General features: G+C 38.7%; 2 protein-coding genes across 2 annotated transcripts in view; one reads left to right on the top strand and one right to left on the bottom strand.

Moving 5' to 3' along the window:
• The window catches only part of LOC134643304 (lisH domain-containing protein ARMC9), a 35,491-nt gene extending 18,049 nt beyond the window's left edge, over window positions 1–17,442 (bottom strand). The window contains exons 1-17 of the mRNA XM_063495606.1: window positions 17,426–17,442; window positions 14,028–14,209; window positions 13,575–13,738; window positions 13,247–13,372; window positions 12,862–13,032; window positions 12,355–12,510; window positions 12,147–12,239; window positions 9,164–9,188; window positions 8,479–8,636; window positions 8,069–8,167; window positions 7,319–7,354; window positions 3,131–3,165; window positions 2,918–3,029; window positions 2,524–2,616; window positions 1,386–1,476; window positions 1,046–1,169; window positions 773–912 (exon numbers count right to left, since the gene is read on the bottom strand). Coding sequence (XP_063351676.1) covers window positions 773–912; window positions 1,046–1,169; window positions 1,386–1,476; window positions 2,524–2,616; window positions 2,918–3,029; window positions 3,131–3,165; window positions 7,319–7,354; window positions 8,069–8,167; window positions 8,479–8,636; window positions 9,164–9,188; window positions 12,147–12,239; window positions 12,355–12,510; window positions 12,862–13,032; window positions 13,247–13,372; window positions 13,575–13,649 — 1,534 coding nt within the window. The 5' untranslated portion in view covers window positions 13,650–13,738; window positions 14,028–14,209; window positions 17,426–17,442. The remainder of the gene's footprint in view (window positions 1–772; window positions 913–1,045; window positions 1,170–1,385; window positions 1,477–2,523; window positions 2,617–2,917; window positions 3,030–3,130; window positions 3,166–7,318; window positions 7,355–8,068; window positions 8,168–8,478; window positions 8,637–9,163; window positions 9,189–12,146; window positions 12,240–12,354; window positions 12,511–12,861; window positions 13,033–13,246; window positions 13,373–13,574; window positions 13,739–14,027; window positions 14,210–17,425) is intronic.
• polr2h (RNA polymerase II, I and III subunit H) lies at window positions 14,558–17,117 on the top strand. Its single transcript, XM_063495547.1, has 6 exons — window positions 14,558–14,732; window positions 15,139–15,231; window positions 15,661–15,744; window positions 16,196–16,289; window positions 16,452–16,535; window positions 16,758–17,117. Exons 2-6 carry the CDS (start codon window positions 15,159–15,161, stop codon window positions 16,873–16,875), a joined length of 453 nt encoding a protein of 150 aa, XP_063351617.1. The 5' UTR covers window positions 14,558–14,732; window positions 15,139–15,158; the 3' UTR covers window positions 16,876–17,117.
• Window positions 17,443–17,700: the final 258 nt, after the last annotated feature.

Below are 17,700 nucleotides of genomic sequence, written 5' to 3' on the forward strand. Positions count from 1 at the left end.
GTTTAACATGGATGAAAGACAATAAGGAAATTGTAAGCCTGGGTCAAAAGTCAACTGATCAGAAAAAAGTTTCCTACAGTATGGCTTAAAAACAAATGTGTTTATTCTTTAATGCCCTGTAAAAGCCTTGAGCCAGCTCTCCCTCTCACCTTCCTTTATTTGTTTATCACATTTTGCTTCTACAGAGTGAGATTGTTATTTTATTTACTTTATAGTAAGGTATAAAGTCCAGTCTTTATACCTTGCGATTTTCAGAGGAATGATTTTTTGATTTGTTGGTGAAGCCACTTAAACACTGACCTATGAACCATTCACGCATAAAGACAACTTGGCAACTGTAAATTCTACTTTGAGGGATTTAGTTATTAGCATAATTTGTTCCTATTTCTTCAGTTCAGTCTTTAGTTGGTTACTGATGTGATTCACAAAGAGTACCCATTTCCCATTTTCTTGGCAAAATAAAAATATATTTGGCAATGGCCAGAGCTGTCTCTCAGCCTCCTAGCAGACACACCTATCAATTTCAAAATCCTACATCTCCATGTTCTCAAGTTATCACATTCACAAGATTTTTACAGAACACGATGCGGTCACTGAAAGTGGAACTTGTCGATACATCGGATTTTTAGTAAGTGCATCTGTGGTATCAGTTTGAAGCTCCTACGTCACCTCATTCTCATGTTGTCGCATTCACAAACTTAGGTGTCCATGCCGCCCGTCTGGTGTTCGCATTATTGAGCTACATTTGTGTTCTGCATGTTTTTATGTTTACCCTTTGTTCGCAAACACAGGTTCATAAGCAAAGCTGCAGAATACTCCAGGTTGTAGTCACTGAGGCAGTCTGAGTCCTGGAGCTCATCCACTAGCCAGCCAATCAGATCATCTGCAATCATGGCTGTCTGCTGACTCCTTCTAACAGGCGAGACATGATGTATGGTCAGATATTCATGCTTGTCAAAAGGACAAAAATTGTGACATATTCATTTAAAAAACATTAATCGAGATAAGAAAGGATTTAGAAAACCCTAGTAATTTTAAAAACTACCTGAGGCTGAGTTTCTGCAGGGCCACAAGGACATTTTCCCGAGTAAGAGATTCTTTTTCTTCCTTCCTGAGTGTTTCTGTCAGATGTTTCAGAAGAATGGGGATTTGGGAGAGGTAAACACGACCTGTAATAAATATCAAAGGAACATCTTGAAAGCATTCACAGCCATTCTAAAGTCTCCTTTTTACAAAATGCTGTCTACAGTTACTGTTTAGCTTTTGTGGAGCATCATTAATAGTTTTTCTTCGAAACGGAAAGCCAGTAAGGTCAAGCCATCAGGAATCAGCTTACAAAGTAAATGATGATGCCTAATGAGCTCTAATGGCAGCTTTAAACTTACCCTCTGCAAGGGAAGCAAATGCATTGATGAGACGAGCCATGTATTGACGGACAATCTCGTTTGTTGATCTCATTAAATGAAGCACAGTTTTCTGAGGAAACAAACAAATGTAGGGCAAGTTGTGTACTGTGACTATTCAGTTTTTCCACTTGCCATTTTTTGAAGAGTAAACTTTCTTAGAGACAAGGACTATGAATTTAAACATAAAACACAATGTAACTTATTTGACAAGTAGCATCTTTTTGAATGTGTCCTTCCCTAATGTTCATTTTTGCAACACTTTAAAATTAAAGGCATCATATTTATGTACGCTGACCAACACCTCAGTTAAATGCAGAGAGTCTTCCAGCGTTGCTACAGAATTCAATTCAATTTTATTTATATAGCACCAAATCTCAACAACAGTCACCTTAAATGATTGCAGAGTCACTTAGATATACCTAGAAAACCTTGAAACGTACACAGGAGTACAAAGATTGAAAGCATTTATGAAAGGGTTATTCACTCTAAAGAGATTGTATTCAGCATAGCACCTGAAGCTAAAGGCTAGGTGAAAAGAAAATGACAAGAGAAAAGAAAAAAAAGAAAAAAGAACAAAGCGTGTCAAAAGTCTTTCATGAGGGTAAAGTTTGGGACACAATCTGAGCTTCTCAAAGGAAAGTGCTTATTCTGAGACTGGGAACCATTTCTAAATGACTCACCATTGGCTTCAAATGATTTCTTAATATAAAATAATTACTAAACATTTGATAATGTTAAGATCATAAACAATGATTTTCTTCCTCTAAATTTAAATATATGACTTACAGAGCTAAACAAATTGACAGATTAGACCGCCTGTCATAAAAACAAGATGACTGTAATATTTTAGAAATCTGTCAAAAATTTGTTTACAAGTTTGATTGCCTTTTCCATAACCTCCAGCTTTGTCATGAAAGTCACCTTGTAAGGATAACATAACCTTTTTGGGAGCGAGTTATGTTCTAAGTGTCGGTTTAAAATTGTCTGGAAGCGCCACATTTCTATGATTCTTTTATTTACGGCGTGTTTTAAATTTGCACGTTCACAAGTTAATTAACAGGCCCTCTGAATGAACTTTGTAGTGTTAACATGCATGATAGTGAAGCTATAACTCCACCTCTTTAGTACTGTAGCACTCCAGAAGATCATTGCTGATGTAAGCCTGAAGCACAGTGTCTCTCTGTTCACCAGGGAGTGAGCGGGTGAGTCTCTAAAAAGACATTAGAAACAGATCCAACAATCAGCACTCAAAAGTCTAATCCAAGTAAATATAAGTGCCACTCTTCTTTTGTCCAGGTTCACAAACTGCCCAAGTTTCTGGACGCCCCAAATTAAAACTGTACTTAACACATTCTACTCTCTGAGGATGAAGACGGACAAATACACTGATTCTTAAGTGATAAGCAAGTGTTGGAGCCAAACAAAGTCACAAGGAAGGCTGATGAACAGATAAATACGAGATATCTTATTACTAAGGAGAATGCTGGAGATAATAAACAGAATATGCTCACCCAGCGCAGTGCTTGAAGTAGCAGAGACTGAAGTCTCTCTGAGCCTTCGATGAGGTCTTTCTTAAGCTTCTCATAGTCTAACGAGGGCAACATTGGCACATCCTTTGGTCTCCTGGTGATTTAAAGAGAAACGAGATAGCAGCCTTGCTTTATTGTGGTTTAATGAAACTGTATGATTGGTACAAAAATGATGTCTTCCAAACGAAGACTTACTGTGGTGCAATGGACGCTCGTAGCATAGAGGAAGCCTACAAGAGAAAGCAGAGGGGAAAAAAAACAGAGATAATGAGAAGAAAAAAGGAGGATCTTTAATGCATGGTATTATTTTACAATCTGACTTCATTTATCACTTTAAAGTGTGCAAAACATAACACATGCGACATTAACCATATGTTACTCTTACCATCTGGTCCATCCAATCTAAGATAATCAAGTTAGCTAATGTGTAAATATGTCATTAGTAGCTTTTAAGACATGCATACATCATCATGCGTGTGGTACATGCTGAGTACTAGGACATACAGTATTACAGTGTTTGGCAATATTATCTATGCAGTAAGAGGCCAAGAAACAGTACCAGAAAGGGTAGGTTAATACTTCTGCATTTGTCACACATTAGTCCATCTGTGGTTTTTTTAGGTGGCTCCAGAGTGTAGCGATTGACAAAGTCATCTAACAAGTGAAAGACCCCCACTTTGACCCCAGGAGAAGAAACAAAAACTTGATCACCGAGGAGGTGTTGTTGTGTGTAAGTAATGTGAAACTGACTATTAGAGTTTTTACTCTGAGGGTATTTTGAAAACCCCTGAAATCCAATCTAAAGAGGAGGAGGAGGCTGGACCTATGGTGGGAGAACCATAAGGTCAGAACACTGATCCGTGTAAACGGAGGTATCGCTTTGTCTGGCACACTAAAACAAAAAAAAGAACAGAACAGTGATACCTGGCTTCTTTCCCAAGTTCCTTTCCCCCTAAACATTTGGTGCCCATGTACGCATGATAATATGTTGCCCTGGGACATTTGACACTGGCGCGCCAAGCAACCAGAAGGTCATATTTAAAGCGACAATCAAATATGCTGTTTAGTAAGAAGAGAACCATAAAGCTAAACAAAGGTACTTCTGACAACAGCAGATGGCTGGCAGAACAGAAATCCAGGTTTCTGCGAAGACAAAGATGGAGGTTTTCAGTCAATGCCACCAAAGAGCCAATTATATGTTGAACCTGAAATCTAGTATTTGCATTGAAGCACATACAAGCTAAATTTTAAAACGACTAATTTCGACTGCGTGGTGGCAGGAAGGTCAACTATATTTAAACCAATAATGTAAGCTGCGACCCTAAACTGAATTAGCAGTTTTTAGATGCTCTTTTTTTGATCCTTGAAAATTAAAATGACTCTCTCCCCCTTCATCTAGACAAGTCATTCAACCTGCCCAAATAAGTGGCTGGGAACTTTACCAAGATAGCTGCAGAATGGGGAGATTTGCTTGCAGCAGGACTTTAATGTCAAAGTTTTACCTAAATTTTGAGTCCTGATTTGTTTTTAAATTCTTTGAATAAATGAGAAATGCTTTTTATCTCCAAAAGTTGAATCTGTTCATCTGGACGTAGCGTTTTGTGGGAGAAACGTTTCGTCACTCATCCAAGTGACTTCTTCAGTCTCAGCTGACTGCAGGTTTCCCCAAACCTTATAAACAGTACATTTGCATAATGACTGAAACCAGCCCACTGAAGGAACAATGGGCTGGGAGGTCAGTTCCTTAATCATAATTATGCAAATTCCCATGACCATTGATCAACAATCACTGACCAAAACCCACTGATCAAAGAACACTGATCTCGTACGACGTTACATCTCTCTTCACTTGCATCCCAGTCACGGAAGCGTTGGAGGTAGTCCGTAAGAGATTACAGGATGACACCAACCTCAGCAACAGGACCACTCTCAGCATCGACCAAGTGTGTTTGCTTTTGGAACTGTGTCTTCATTCCACCTACTTCACATACAAGGGTCAGTTCTACAGGCAGAAACATGGGTGTGCCATGGGCTCCCCAGTTTCACCCATCGTGGCCAATTTGTACATGGAAGAAGTGGAAAAGAGGGCTTTGCTATCCTACCCTGGAACACCACCAAGCCATTGGTTCAGATATGTGGATGACACCTGGGTGAAAATCAAATCTCAGGACGTACTACATTTCACGGATCACATTAACTCGGTGGACCGACACATCAAATTCACCAGGGAGGATATGAAAAGTGGCAGGTTAGCCTTCTTAGACTGTGAGATTTCCATCAGTAATGGGGGACATCTAAAAGCTGACGTGTACCGTAAACCTACACATACGGATCAGTATCTAAGGTTTGACTCTCATCATCCACTGGAGCACAAACTGGGTGTCATCAGGACGCTACAACACAGAGCAAACACCATCCCCACTGACACAGCGGCCAGGCAAGCAGAAGAACATCACATCAAGAAGGCCCTGAGTAAATGTGGTTATCCCAGCTGGACTTTTGTCAAAGCGGGAAAGGCACCTAAAGAAAGCTCCAGTCGATCCAGGAGAGAAGGACAACCGCTGCCCAGGCGAAAACCTGTAGTGATCCCATATGTGTCAGGAGTATCGGAACAGTTGAGACGCATTTTTTCTAAACACCGTGTCTCTGTGGCTTGTAAACCCCAAAACACGCTGCGCCAAAAACTTGTCCATCCCAAGGATCGGGTCCCCCGACACAAACAGAGTAACATAGTGTACGTTGTTAAGTGCCAGGAGGATTGCCAGGATTTATACATCGGGGAAACCAAACAACCTCTAGCGAAGCGGATGGCACAACACAGAAGAGCAACCTCATCAGGCCAGGACTCTGCAGTTTATTTACACCTACAGGCCAGTGGACACTCTTTCAATGATGAGGATGTACACATCCTGGACAGGGAGGAACGCTGGTTTGAGCGCGGAGTCAAGGAGGCCATTTACGTGAAGAGGGAAAGACCATCTCTGAATCGAGGAGGGGGACTAAGGGTACATCTTTCGCCATCTTACAACGCTGTGATTGCAGCCATTCCCCAACTCTCTGTCAATGGTACTCATGGCCATTGATCAGTGTTCTTTGATCAGTGGGTTTTGGTCAGTGATTGTTGATCAATGGTCATGGGAATTTGCATAATTATGATTAAGGAACTGACCTCCCAGCCCATTGTTCCTTCAGTGGGCTGGTTTCAGTCATTATGCAAATGTACTGTTTATAAGGTTTGGGGAAACCTGCAGTCAGCTGAGACTGAAGAAGTCACTTGGATGAGTGACGAAACGTTTCTCCCACAAAACGCTACGTCCAGATGAACAGATTCAACTTTTGGAGATTTACTTTCCTGGATGATTGAGAATGCATCAAAATGCTTTTTATGTTTTTTCATCTTTTCAGTGTGTCTTCAGGATATTTAGATCTGTTTTTACACTGTGGTTACAACCAAAAATCATGGATTGTTGATGCTATTGTCTAACTACAAGACTTTATGTCTTGGTCCCAACAGCAATAAAAGAAAGATTGATAATGTACAAAGGCAAAGACTCTGATACTGAGGATAAATTATGGCCTTGCACTCACATACATTAAACTAGCAAGCCTAAATGAGAAAAAATACTATCCTCAAAAATACTTTATGAAGCTGAGCAGGTATGTTGACCTGCTTAGCTTTAAACCACTATGTAACAGTGGTTTAAAGTAAAGTTTACTAGCTGTGGTTGCTCATTTTTTAATGTGTAACTATAACTAAAAACAGCAAATTTGATATGTTGACCCTGAGTGCCTGTTTTTAAGGTTGTTAAGAATCCTACATGAAGTGTTCTTGTTGCTGCCTTTCAAATAGCTGTAATATAACCTGTCCTGTTTGAGAACCCGAGCACGCGAGTAATCCTTTTAAATCAAAGCACCCTGTGATGGCCATTCTTGTTCTGTCATTTTATATGGCTATAATCTAAAAAACGAACAAAACAAAAAATAACAATAAGCATAAGAGAAGAAAAATGAAACTGAGAGATAAGTTGAGAGCTAAAAGCTAAAATGAGAGTTGAGAGGAGGAACAATGACTGTCATCTTTTGGGAGCGAGTGAATGTCATGATGACGTATGCCCTGAGAGGCGTTTGTGTTTGCCATAACAAGTGGTCTGACAAAAGGTGTCATCCTTACTGCAAATAAAGCCAAACATACTTTTAAACTGGGACAATCTAGTGGGAATGCACATATAGTCAGGAGGGTGTGATGAAGAAATATGTTAGGAGGTCATGAAGGACATAAAGACAATAACAGGAGGAAAAAGGGAGACACCGAGGCAGAAACTAGATGAGAACTGGGGACCTGAGCAATAAGGAAATGTAAAGATGAAAATATATGAAACTTACATAGCCATCATCATAGGGACTCATAGAGTAATATCCCTTTGGGGACAAAAGCATCACACAAGCAAAAAAAAAACAAAAACAAAAAAAAAAACACACACACAAAACACAGAAAAAATGTTGTTCAGTTCAAATAGAAAGAAACAAGATTTCACAAGCCAGAGGTCAACACCACAATGAAGGCCGCTGACAGCAAGCATGATTGTCAAGCTGTGGACAGTTTTTTAGGTCAGTTGGGAGCTTTTTTACAGCCTTTTGATTATCGGTGGCACAAAAGAGGCAGAAAAAGAGGCTGAATAACAGCAGCAAGGATTTAAGATTTAATGTAACTCTGACCCGTCTGGACACCTTTAAATGTCGTCTTTATGGGAGAAACACAGTTACATTTCCAAGGCAGATGATTACGTAAATGTCTGTGACTGGTTATTGGAAATTTGTGTCGTGTACATTTGACTTTCCAACAATGACTGTATTTATTCAACTCCAGGATCCAGGAACCACTCACTCTAGCATGCACACAAGAGAATGACTACACAGCTTACATAAAAAGAACAAAGATGTCTTTTTGTACAGAATGCAAACACTCCTTAAGTGCACTTTTCCCCGATTGTGGCTTTTATCTCCTCACCGTCTGCTATGCATATTCTATGCTTCAATGAAATCACATTAAGTTGGGGCCAGGTGTTGTTGTTACTATTCTGAGGCGTGAAGAAGAGGGAAGGAATAGAGCTAAGACTGTGTGCTGCAACTCACAGTGCCTGGCCTGGTGAAGTCCGTGCTCTGCACCACACTCTGTCTCATCTGGCTGCTGAACAGGCGAACACACACATTCTGCAGGTACTCGGGGGAGATCTGCAAAAACAAGGCACGCTCCCCTGAGCTTTAAAATACTGTTTGTGCGAGAAGAGCAGGGTACTAAGAGTGTATTCCTGTTTTCCAAATATTAAAATCTTTTCATATATATTTTTAATCCATTTTGCGCATCAAAACATTTTCTTGTTGGCGCTCACATGCACACCACTGGACTTTGCATATGCAAAATTTTTGTTTTTTTTTCTGTGTGCACGCATTCTTTTCTAACTCGTGCCACACTTATGTACTCCGTATCTGTTGCACGTCTGACAGAATGTATGCTTGTTTGTCCCACAATTAGCCTGCCCTACCATCTTTCCGCTGACTGTGGCCTCCAATGAGTCAACCAACTCAGCAGTGATTCCAATCAGGTTATGGTAGTCAGCTTGCATCTTGTTGAACTTCCGTCCGTAGCTGGTGATGCGGCGATCCGATTCAGCCAGCTGGAGCTGTAACTGCTGCGTGGCCTCTGTGCATTCACCCAAACAAACAGAAAAAGACGGAGACTGCAGAAACCAACACTGGCTTACATGCATTAGGTGAAAATGCCTGTTATCCTTTGAGATGTCAAGAAAATAATTTAAAAATTAAACAATATTCTGAAATGCCATTTTTAATCAACCTCTTCAACACCAATCTCAGCATTGACTTTTCTACTAACCTTTATCAATATTTAACATAATGTTTTTTATCCATTAGTGAGAGCACTGTAAGTGTTATTACGTAAATAATACTTTCCACATTAGACAAATGAATCAAGCAAAAAACCCTAGGCAAACAGATGTATAATGGGTGACGCTGATATGACTTCTTTATCTGTAGTATTAGTTGACCACTACTGATTAATGAGCAGGTGTGGCCTTGAACCTTTGTTCCCTTTGAGATTATGAAAAGTTGAAAGAAAGCCAAAAATTATAGCACATATTCGTTGAGGTAGGGGTGAAGAACTGCAAACTGCAATGCACGAAAAGGTAGACTCTGTGATGGGGTAATTACCTTTAGTACTCCTTCCACTCTCCTTCTGCATGAAGCTGGTTAAAGATCACATACTTAGAGACAAATCAAACATTTCTCCTGTATTTATTCCCTTGTTAATGGGTTCATCCAGAATTACATACAAATGAAATAATTAGTAAAAGGACTGCAGATGTAACTAGTTAATATCTGAAGCCACAGTTATGCTTCCTGTGTCCGCTTGAGTCCAAGTGACGCAAATTTCATCATGAGATGCTGAGCATGGTCCATGCGGACATCTGTTTTCCTGAAAGCAGCACAGACTTTACATTACAACATACCAGGGGTCCGTTCTTCGTACCTCGCTTACTACATCCAAGATCAAATGACACATCCAAGATCAAATCATCGCGCTAACTTTGAGCTCGCTAATCCGGTTCTCCGAACACACCTGTTGTTGACGATTAGTATAGCTGGATGAAGTAATCTGAGATCACTGGGTGGCTTAAAAGGGGCTACGCATCGATAGTAGAAACATTGATCGGCAACCCTCTGATTGGTCAGCGAAGATGTGGAAGGAGCGCGCTCAGTATTTCACGGCAGCAGACCAAGAACTCTTGATTGAGGGATATCAGGAGTTTCAGAGTCTAATTAAAACGCAGGAGAACACTGCAAAGGCTGCAAAAGCAAGGAGAGAGGGCTGGCAGAAAGTTGCTGACAAATTAAACTCGTAAGTGATCCATGATATTACATTATATCATGTGATATTATATTATACCACATTATATTATATTACATCATATCCTCTTTCACATTAGAGCCACAACAGGACCCACTAGAACATGGGAACAAGTAAAAGTGAAATATAAGAATATTCTACAGAATGGTAATATTTATCGCTTATATTGCTTTTAGTCTCTTGAAAAGAGACTAAAATAAAAATAATAAAATAAGACTGAAATAATCTGTTTGTTTGTTTATAACAGCAACCAAGAAAAGGGCAGAGCAAATAAAGACAGGTGGTGGTCCTGCACCACCTCGTCACACCCCTTTTTGTACTGTGACATTTATTGACATTGTGGGGTTTTTTGTGTGTAGTTTGACATAACACTCCATCACTTTTACCTGTTTCCATGCAAGGGGTGACTGAAGCATGCACAGTAAGTTGGGAGATATCTATCTATCTATCTATCTATAGAGAGAGAGAGCGAGAGAGAGAGAGAGAGAGAGAGAGAGAGAAAATAATACCCTCACGGGAGAATCGATATCTCTCTATGAGCACACTGTCGCGCTGAGCTAAAGGATCCCGTCTATCCCGCAATATACGCTGAATTCTGAAAACCCTCCTTATCAATCTTGCACCTTCCGCAATGGGTTGCTCGCGTACAAACGGACAGGACATGGCTGCGACAGACTTCCCAAATCCACCTTCGCTTTTATAGCCGTGGTCTCTCATCTTGATTGCACGTAGTAATTTACTATTACTACTCTAAAATATGAATTACATCTGACATAATCTACTACATGACATAGAATGATTAATAGTACATTTCCCTTTTTTTTCGGAAATGACCTGTATGCATCTGTATGAAATCAATAACAGAATCACATGCTGCATTATCTTTAGTTACATTGATAATATTTATTTCTGGTAAAACAGTGGCGAAATATCGCTGTTCCTTTCGTATAAATGAAGCGGACATACCTGAGTGGCCGCGATCTAATCCTGTTTACATAAAGTAAGCCTGCTCCCAAGCAGGTTTACGATTACGGATCTGTTGCTATGACAGCAAGTCCCGGATGAGCTTCGGAGAACCGAATGATCCAAGATCACGCGAAATCGTCAACAATCAAATCCGGCTAACTTACTTAGCGAGGTACGAAGAATGGACCCCAGATGTGCATGCACCCCAGGCAGCAGACAACAAACAACGACAACTGGTTGTGCTCCTACTTTCACTTAAGTACCCTATAAATGTCATGTAAGCACATGTAAATGTTACTAATTGGCTGAGCCAAAAAACACTGATGCTCAAATGTTCCCACTTTTGGTGTTAATTTTGTATACACTAGAAACATTTTTTTTAGCCCACAGCTTTTTATTTTACAAAGCTTTGAAAGTTGGCCAGTTTAGTTTCACAAACATGTACTCAGCAAAGTCTATGTGGTGGGTTTCCAGTATCCCAATAATTCCATTACCTTTGCCTGCCCTTCTACTCTGAGGTTAGGATAACTTTGTTTCTTTCTGTGCATCAGCTGACTTGACAAAATCTAGAACCCCAGTTGGGGACAATGGTTGTCACGACGGTTGTTATCAACTTTCTCTTTTAAGCCGGGTTTTGTGTTTCAGATTGTGTGTGCGTTCTCCAAAAAAAGTGCACAGTTAGAATTACTGTAACTTTACAGTAAGTAGTAAGTAAGTAAAAATGTGGCAATTCTAGATTATTTTAAATCGAAACTGACTTTTAGTTCAACATAACTCACTAAACCGTCAGTCTCTCTTCGTGGTCCACCTCTCAGGTTGTCACATGATCAAACATGTTACAAGAGACTGGTTGTTAAAGAATTCCTTATTCACCTACAGAATACATTTTTATTCTACATTTAAATGTGCAGTCCAGCTAAAGAAGGCAAATTCTTTGCTCCTCATGGGTTTATGTTCTACACATCATACATTCCCTCAACGAAATAGCTTGATTTTTACTGTTTGCTAAGTTTTATAATCTTCAATGAAGGCTGTTAAAACTACCTAACCTAATAATCTGTTTATGTAAAAAGCTGGAATTGAGAATTTAATTGACAAAAGTTACATTTTACTTGACAACCGTTTACCTGTCACGTGGGTTTGTGCAATGAATGAAAATATGAATTTTGTGACTATTAGTTTGAGATGCCATCCTGTTGGATTTGTCGCTAATGCCATCTCACTGAAATTAAAACAAGACAGACACAAATCCATTTATACATCTGTACTCTGATGGTTTTCCCAGCAATGGCTCATTAGTGAGGCACAGTAGAAGGATACATATAAAGTCATCAGCCTTGGGCTGTTAGATGGCTTAAGTATCACTGACAGGAACTGCTCCAGCTTATCTCTCAATTTTGGCATCCAGGAAACCTAAAAACATAAAACACAAGTTAAATATGAAATATGGTGATGTTCATTCTCACAGTGTGACTTAGTAACTGTACTAGATGGTAAAAAGCAAGGTAATATTCTATAAGTGTAATACCTGGAACAGTTCTTTGAAAGAAGGGTGGACAGTGGGATTGGGAACAAAAGGCAAAGCATAGTAAGGCAGAAACTCTGTGGTCTGGCTCAGAGCTTCTCCTCGAGTTTCCAGGTACTGCTTGAAGAAGGAAACCCTCTCTTCAAACTCAGCACGGTCCTTGAGGTAGATTTGAGATTTCCATCAAAAACAATTCATGAACAAAATTTTTAAAAAATAAATAACTAAATCTGGTAAGCTTAAGGGGTCACTTAAGAAGACGCAATACATCTTCAATTATGAATGCATGTTTTCCTAAAAGAAGCATAAGGTTTTTTAAAAATCTGTATACATAAATGAACTCAAACTCCAACTGACTACATGATGAAAGGTATTTCACACTGTAAGAGATCCACAAAACTGTTGCCACAAAGGGGGGAAAATAAGACTTTGGCGCAGCTTAGTGGACATATGAAAAACAGCACATAATGACATAAGTATTAATAGACACATACACATATAAATACATACATTTTCTACAGGGTGCCTCCTCAGTGGGTAGATTGTAAAGTGGATGTAAAGGTAGAACTCCAGTCCCTGGGCCTCAGCATCAGTGTCTTTAACTCTGGGGGGAATATTATCTGTCCACAGTTCAAAGAACACCCTGTGGTCTCCATCATCAAATGAGCTTAGAAGGTCTTTCTACAAAAGTCACATTTTTTGTGGTTTATCGCACAGTAATAATTGAGTCATGATACGTACATGACTATTACAGATCTTTACAATTAATACAGACAAATACATCAATTTGAAACTTGCTTTGAGGTTGCAATATTTACATGTTAATTAGCATTTTGTAGTCAAATAGTCTTTTCCACATTTTTCCATCACACCTCCACAAAAAATCAAAATGTACCTGAATGGCACGTGTCTTTGAGTCATTGAGCATATTCCCTCGAGGTTTTGAGGCGAGTTTGCCTTTCCTTTTGCACTCCTTCTCAAAACTGTGAAGAGTCTCTTCAAATTCCTCAAATTTAAGGTACTACAAAGAAAAGAAAATAATACAAATAAACACACGTGACATACCACCTCAATCAAAGAAGTAAATGTAACTATGCTTTCAGTCATCTATGCATAATTTATTGTAGAAACTATATATGAAAGTTGTACATTTCGATTACTTCACTTCTATTAATGCTCACTGCGATTTGCATATAGCAGTTTACAGGAAAAAAACGTGCTACCTCCTTAATCATCCCAAGAAGATCGGCTTCATTTGCCAAGATGTCCCCCATCTTGGCTGTCTCCCTGGAACTCATGTGAGTACCGAAAAGCTTCAAAATATCCGGCAGCAAAGAGTCCAACTTTCATTCAATAACGTTTTCGCTCCGAGTTAGCATTTTGCGGTCTGTTTGAATTGGACAGCACAATCGTTTGAGCAACTTCCACACACAAACACAGAGAGAGAGAGAGAGAGAGAGAGAGAGAGAGAGAGAGAGAGAGAAAACATCTACAGAGATACGACTGATTGGCAGTTTTACTTTAGAATCTAAAATTCAAGCACATTTGCATTAAAAGTGAATTATTTTCATCACAGTAAGACATCAGAGACTGCGTCAAAATGTCACAAGCTAGCTAATAAGCTAGCTCATCAATTAACGTTATGTGACATAAAGAGAGCACATTAACATCATTACCTCGTTCGCATATCAGGTACTTGGTGAATACATTTCATTGACCCTTCCGAGGCGCTCACGCGTAGAACCGTCCATTTTTGTGAGGATTTGTGGTCTTGAGTTGCAACTGTTGTTAGTTAGTTAGCCATTCGCTAGCAACAGTACACAGACAGGACGCTAAAAACACCTAGCAACCGAATAGACTGGAAAGAAGAGGCAAATGTCGTAAACAATGACGAAAGGATGCTATTTGGTTCATAGGTATTCTTTGCAGATTATTGTGATTTTCTTTTCCTCTTTTTAACCTTATAACAATAATACGGTATCTCATGAAAACCCTTACTTTTTAAACTAGCTGGAAAACCTATATATTTTTCTAATATTAACGTAGAGAAAGAGCAGATAGGCAGGTATTTTTTTTAATTATACGTTTTATTTTTTTGTCTGTGGTTGAAAAAATTCGTCTATCAGTCTTTATCTAATTTTGTTATATGTTTACATTTATATTTTTCCTTTTCGTATTTCAAACCGGAAGCACTTTGTATGTCAAAGGTTGAGCACATTGTTTCTGCGCGGTACAGTCTGTTTGGGATAATAATGAATGAAATTTTGATTAAATAAGACATCTAGCGCAAAATTAAATACTCGCTGTCGCAGACTGAAAATCCGAGTGAGCGCGAGGCCATTGTATTTACAGTATAATATCAAAACTTCATCGTATTTGAGGTAAGTCTTTGCAATCGTGTGGCCAATATGCTAAGGCTAACAATTAGCATGAATGAGAGATGCTAAAGTTCAAGACCTTAATACTTTGGCTAACTGATTCAGCAACAACAGGTGTTAGATTACTGTTACATGGTCAAAAACAAATGCACGAAATATTAAGGCTTGAAAGTTTTTTTAAGTTGTGATACACAGTTGTCTCATTAATGGGTCATTGGTGGTTAGGATTTTTCAGATGTAGTTAGAAGAATAGACGGGGGAAAAACACAAGCAAACACAAGTTTCTGTGAATTTCAGTGAAGTGTGTTTCTTGTACTGCCAGGGTGGGTTTCAAGTCTTAGTAACGGTTTTAGTCTAATAAATGTGGCTTCATTTCGTGTTTTTGTCTTTATTTTCCCTCTTTTTACAGGCTGACAGACTTGGAGAGAGATGGCTGGAATTCTTTTTGAGGATATTTTTGATGTAAAAGATATCGATCCAGATGGCAAGAAGTTTGACAGAGGTGTGTGAAATATTAAGAAAAATGTGAAATTATAACACCAACCAACAGATAATTGCTTGTTTTAAAAATCTCTAGTCTATACTGCCCTACTAGTAATTTCAGACACAACGGACAGATTATTAGCCGTTGACCCACACTCTTTTAACGTAATTTGATCTTGATATAGATAAAGTTTAATTTAGAACCCAAGTGCAGTTCTTCTTAGTGGAAATGTGTTGCGGAAAGGGATCTGATATTAAATATTAAACCTTTCAAGTATCCAAGAACACAACTTCTGGCCAATCATGAGCCAGTCTAACTTTGATTATCAACAAGAGGCATTATTTTAGTTATTGTTGATCTTCTTTAACGTCATTTAATTAAAAAAAAACAAAAAACATACAAACATATAAATTATCTAATAGAAACTCTTCAACTGTTAATCTGCAGTATCTCGCCTGCATTGTGAAAGTGAATCGTTCAAGATGGACCTCATCTTGGATGTGAACATTCAGATCTATCCTGTTGATCTCGGTAAGAAAAAAACTTTTTTTTTGTCCCTGTGTGTTTTTGTGTTTTTTAAAAATTGGAAGTCATTTGTTTGTTAATATGTATCAAATACAATGGTGTAAACCGGTCCTATATACATTATAATTATAGCAAATGACTATGTTAGCTTTTTAGAATATTTCATCAGAATAAACTGGCACTCTTAAAAAGTAAAGATTATACTGTAATACTTTTAAAAAACTATGATTGCTTGTTAATGTATCCCCTGACTCTCTCAATATTTGACTTTTTCACGTGCAGGTGAGTTGTGTAATAGCTGTATAATATTTACTCAACCCAAAGGAACCCAGCTCTATGAGTAAACCTTTAGCGAAAGCCTTGAAGAACCATGTGTCAGAATTGCATCTGTAACTCAAAGTGTCCAAATGCACAATATGATAAAGCCAGTTTGTTATAATATACCTCTTTCATTAAGGTGACAAGTTTAGACTGGTGATTGCCAGCACGTTATATGAAGATGGAACACCAGACGATGGAGAGTACAATCCTCAGGATGACAGACCGTCTAGGTAAGACAACTGCTTCCAATTTAAAGTTTTAATTTGTGTAACTCTAGCCAAAAAATGCTGTTTTGTTGGCATTTTTAACAATAATAACATCGTTAGTACTTTCTTACGCCTATAATTTAGAAAATTACTTTCACACTCATTCCACTTTGTTTAAATTTCCAGAGCAGACCAGTTTGATTATGTGATGTATGGGAAAGTTTACAAGATTGAGGGCGATGAAACTTCAACAGAAGCTGCCACACGTCTGTAAGTGAAGTGCTTAGTTTTCTGAAAATGACTATATGTCATGTATTTACTGAAATTCATAACCTGCTGGAACAAAACTGTGTTTGAAACAGAGAAGATGACCTTTCTGTGAAACTATTTATGGAAATGAGATACCATTTGAATTTGCCTGTGTGATAACCTTTCCAAACTCTGCTGTTGGTTTGTGCTATTTCAATTTGTTGTGTGTTCTTCTTGTTTCAGCTCTGCTTATGTGTCTTATGGAGGCCTCCTCATGAGGCTACAGGGGGATGCCAACAATCTTCATGGCTTTGAAGTGGACTCCAGGGTCTACCTGCTCATGAAGAAGCTGGCCTTCTAAAACACACCTGTGGTCACCCACCCATGATTCACCAGTCAACCTTAAAATTATACTGAACTGAGTACTGAAAACATGCATATTTTCAGGTCTGGAGAATCTACAAGGAGGCTGTTGGAAACTTTTATTTTGTTGATTCTCATTCCTCCATCAGGATGGACTAAAGACTAAACACTGTGGCACATAAGAACAGCTAGCGACTCCACCTGCAGACAAACTGTAAATAAAGTTTTCTTTTATACACACTGGCATGTTTATTCTTATGTTTATTTCCTTATATCTTAGCAGCTGCTATCAAACAAACATTTAATTATCCTTGTACTCGACAAGAAGGGTGAGTCTAACATTATTACACAGGCATCATGTGTGCAGCTATAATTGGGATGGAAGATGGTTCTATAAAGAAACAGTGCTAATTGAATTAAGTAGGTCAGAGAACAGTGAACTTTCAGGTTTGTAATTACAGTTCCAATAAATCTGTTGCAGTTTTTGGCTCCATTCATTCCCCCTGCAGACCCAAAATGGGCCACTTATCCTCAGCCTACCTACTCACAACAGCAAGAATCCATGTTGGCTGATGTCATTCTGACTGCACAGGAGGCAACAAGGGATCCACAACCACAGAGCAAAACCTTAAGCATATGTAAAAGGAGAAGCACACATAATTAATGCCTAAAGATTAGGAAACTTTAAAACTTCCTTTTAGTTTTAGGAAACTAAAAGGAAGATTTAGCAACTTTAAATAATGTAACCCTACCTCATGTGTGGGACTTCACAGTGTGACGGGCAAATGTTCTACATGCCAACAAACTAAAATGTGAACACACG

The sequence above is a fragment of the Pelmatolapia mariae genome, linkage group LG15 (genome assembly GCF_036321145.2).
Source record: "Pelmatolapia mariae isolate MD_Pm_ZW linkage group LG15, Pm_UMD_F_2, whole genome shotgun sequence".
NCBI classification, from domain to species: Eukaryota; Metazoa; Chordata; class Actinopteri; order Cichliformes; family Cichlidae; genus Pelmatolapia; species Pelmatolapia mariae.